General features: G+C 59.5%; 1 protein-coding gene across 1 annotated transcript in view; it reads right to left on the bottom strand.

The window, feature by feature from the left end:
* The window catches only part of RNF213 (ring finger protein 213), a 134,056-nt gene that overhangs the window by 20,838 nt on the left and 109,821 nt on the right, over window positions 1-3,397 (bottom strand). The window contains exons 45-48 of the mRNA XM_015559756.1: window positions 2,247-2,347; window positions 1,958-2,140; window positions 694-863; window positions 19-118 (exon numbers count right to left, since the gene is read on the bottom strand). Of these exons, the coding sequence (XP_015415242.1) occupies window positions 19-118; window positions 694-863; window positions 1,958-2,140; window positions 2,247-2,347 (554 nt within the window). The remainder of the gene's footprint in view (window positions 1-18; window positions 119-693; window positions 864-1,957; window positions 2,141-2,246; window positions 2,348-3,397) is intronic.

Raw genomic sequence — 3,397 nt, 5'->3', positions numbered from 1 at the left:
GCTGGCTGCCTTGCTGACCTGTACTTCAGGAGCAGTTTCAGGACCACCGAGCGGATGACGGGCGTCTTGTCCACGATGTCGTCAAACGGGGACAGGCACTTGGTGTGTTCACGGGGCGCTGGGCCAGAGAGACGGGCGGGAGGAGGGCTGTGAGGCACGCAGTGCGGACGCCCGGCAGCGGGCTGTCCAGCCTCCCTCGGTCTGGCCCTGCCACGGCACTAGGGGCGAGTTAATTCAGTGTTTGACCAAATACTGCAGGCTCCTGTTTAAGTGGATAATTTTTAATGTTTTCATTGATTTCAGAGGGGGAGAGAGAAACATCAGCCATCAGGAGACTCATGGATCAGCTGCTGGGACTGGAACCGTGACCTGGCTCACAGGCGGGCTAATGGGTAACTGTGTGTGGCCCACGAAGGATGTTATAAATATCCAGACGGGCCCTGGCCGTTAGGCTCAGTGCTTCAGCGCTGGCCTGCGGACTGACGGGTCCCAGGTTCAAGTCCCAGTCAGGGCACAGGCCCGGGTTGCGGGCTCCATCCCCAGTAGGGGGCGTGCAGGAGGCAGTTGATCAATGATTGTCTCTCATCATTGATGTTTCTCTCTCCCTTCCTCCCTGGAATCAATCAAAGTATAAAAAGAATGAGGATGCTGGGAAGTTAATTCACTGCTCACGTGTGACAGGAAGCCGCATACTCTGAGGCGCGTCTCGGAGCAGCTTCTTCTCCACGAAGAGCAGGGCCAGCAGCGCCTGGACCACGTCCTTGCTCGGCGGGCAGTTGTCCTTGAAGCACAGGGTGGACACCAGGTCCACGAAGAAGCTGGTGCACCGGCGGCGGAAGCGGGCGTGCTGCTCAATGGCGGCCCTTGGGGACGGGAGAGCTCGGTCAGAGGCTGGAGGACGGCCAGGTTCCCTCCTCGCACCTCCTGAGGGATGCGGGCGGCATGTTGTTTATTAATAGAGACGCGAGTACCCCTCACACCGACTGGAGCCGGCCCGGAAAGGTGCTCTCGGCTCTTCCCGGGGACAGAGCGTCCGGACCAGCCGGCCACACACCTAACATCCTCCTGCAGGGACGCCGAACCTTGTGAGCTCGGCGTGTCAGCGTTTTGAAAAACCCTAACTTAACTCTGGTGCCGTGTCATATAGAGAAGTTTTTTGATCTTTGCAACCATAGGAAAACAAAGACTTATGTTTTTGATATTTATTTTATATACTTAAATGCCATTTACGAAAAAAAAAATGAACCAAAAAAATGAGTTCGCGTGTCCCCTCGGACACGCGTGTCATAGGTTCGCCATCACTGTCCTACTGTGCCCCAGAGGCCCGGGCGTGCACCTCCCTCGGGGCGAGCGGGTGAGGCCCCACCAACCCCCGGACTCCCACCGCTGCCCGCAGCCCCCTGGCAGGCTCCCCTTAGGCCGGGCGCCGGGCGGATAAACCCCTGCATCGCGGCCGCTCTGGACGCTGCCGGAGACCTGACTTCCTGGGTTTTCTCCTGACGTCACTGACCCCCCTCGTCAGCGTGTGTGTGTGTTGGGGAGACAGTGATTCCGAGACACCAGGCACTAGAAGGGTCCATCCCCCCCGCAGCCCCACCCCGTGCCTGAGGCAAGTGGACTGCCGGTGCCGGTGCCGTATCAGCAACAGAGGAGGAAAGGCTTTCAATGATTGCCTCTCAACAGGAAAACACCCTGTTGTTCATTCTCACCCGAGAACGTTTTCCATTGATTTTTAGGGAGCGTGGGAGAGAGAGGGAGGGACAGAGAGAAACATTCATGGGAGAGAAACACCTTGATGGGTTGCCTCCTGCATGGGCCCTGACCAGGCCCCGGGCCAGGAAAGAGCCTGCCACTGAGGTACATGCCCTTGACCAGAATCCAACCTGGGACCCTGTGGTCTGCAGGCCGACACTCTATCCACTGAGCCACACTGGCCAGGGCCGGGCAAGTGTTTTACCTCGTCTCCTGGGAAACCGTGGGGGAGAAGCCGTCGGGCAGCTCCGTCAGGCACAGGGGGCAGGCCATCTGCCCAGCGGTGAGCCACTGCCGGATGCAGTCCAGGCAGAACACGTGGTCGCAGGGAAGGCAGACGGGGCTGCGTGGGTCGCCCAGGCAGACGTGGCACGGCTGGATTCCGAACCTGGGACCCAGGGCGGCGGTGAGCGCTGGCTCGGAGGTGCCGGCGGGGGGACGCTAGGAACCCAGAGGGTCCGACTTCCCTCCCTCGGGGCCGCCGGGGAGCTCACCGGCTGAACGTCCTGCTGGCCCGGTCCTTACACTCACAGAGCGTGGTCATCACCGCCGAGAACGGGCGGAGGGTCTTGATGTCCGAGTTCCCCTGCAGACACTGGAGGGAAGGCCAGGAGGAGGGTCAGCAGCGAGGAGGGCGGGTCAGCCAGGCCAGGCACCGACGCCCACCCTGCGGAGGCCCGAGTGTGTGTGTGTGTGTGTGTGCGCGTGCGTGTCGCTATCCCAAATGCTCTTGGTGTTGGTGCTGCTTTTGGGAGAGGGACGCATGCTTTTTAATTCTCACCCAGGCTTTTTCCATTGATTTTTCAGACAGAGTGGAGGGGAGGGAGGAGGGGGGAGGGAGAGAGAAACATTGATGTGAGGGAGACACATGGATTGGCTGCCTCTCACACACAGCCTGACCAGGGTCGAGGATTGAACCCCTAACTGAGGTATGTGCCTTTGACTAGAATCGAACTCCAGACCCTCTGGTCCATGGGCCATGCTCCAAACACTGGGAAAAACTGGCCAGAGCATGCATCTACCTATCCATCTATCTATCTATCTATCTATCTATCTATCTATCTATCATCTATCTACCTATAATATCAGAGAGGAAGGGAGAGAAAGAAACATCCATGATGAGAGAGAATCACTAATCAGCTGCTTCCTGCACGCCCCGCACTGGGGATGGAGCCCACAACCCGGGCCTGTGCCCTGACCAGGAATCGAACTGTGACCTCCTGGTTCCTAGGTGGACGCTCAGCCCCTGAGCCACGCGGGCCAGGCTCCTCTTCCTGTTTTTAAGGTCTAACCCCTCCTCCCACCACGAGAGATTTCAAACTTTAAACGATAGTGTGAGGACCGCTGTGCATCTACCGCCCGGCCCGCGGACACCGGCGTGGGAGGTCGCTTTAGAGACCATGTCACGGGTCCAGCTGCAGTGCCCGGGAGGGCGGGACCCCGCAGTGCAGAAAAGCCTGTGACCTTCGGTGGAAACATCGTGCCCCTCCACGTGCACACCCTCCTCCCTCCTCCAGGCGCTGCCCGGCTCCATGACGGCTGCCCCCTTCCCCGTTCTCTGCTCTTGGCTTCTAGAATGTTCCTGATTTTTGGCAAGTGGAGGGGGGGCTGGTGTGCGGCCCTGGGGGCCCGGGCGGAGCCCCGC

Source organism: Myotis davidii, unplaced genomic scaffold, assembly GCF_000327345.1.
Source record: "Myotis davidii unplaced genomic scaffold, ASM32734v1 scaffold211, whole genome shotgun sequence".
Taxonomy (NCBI): domain Eukaryota; kingdom Metazoa; phylum Chordata; class Mammalia; order Chiroptera; family Vespertilionidae; genus Myotis; species Myotis davidii.
This window is presented reverse-complemented; position numbering and strand designations above follow the sequence as displayed.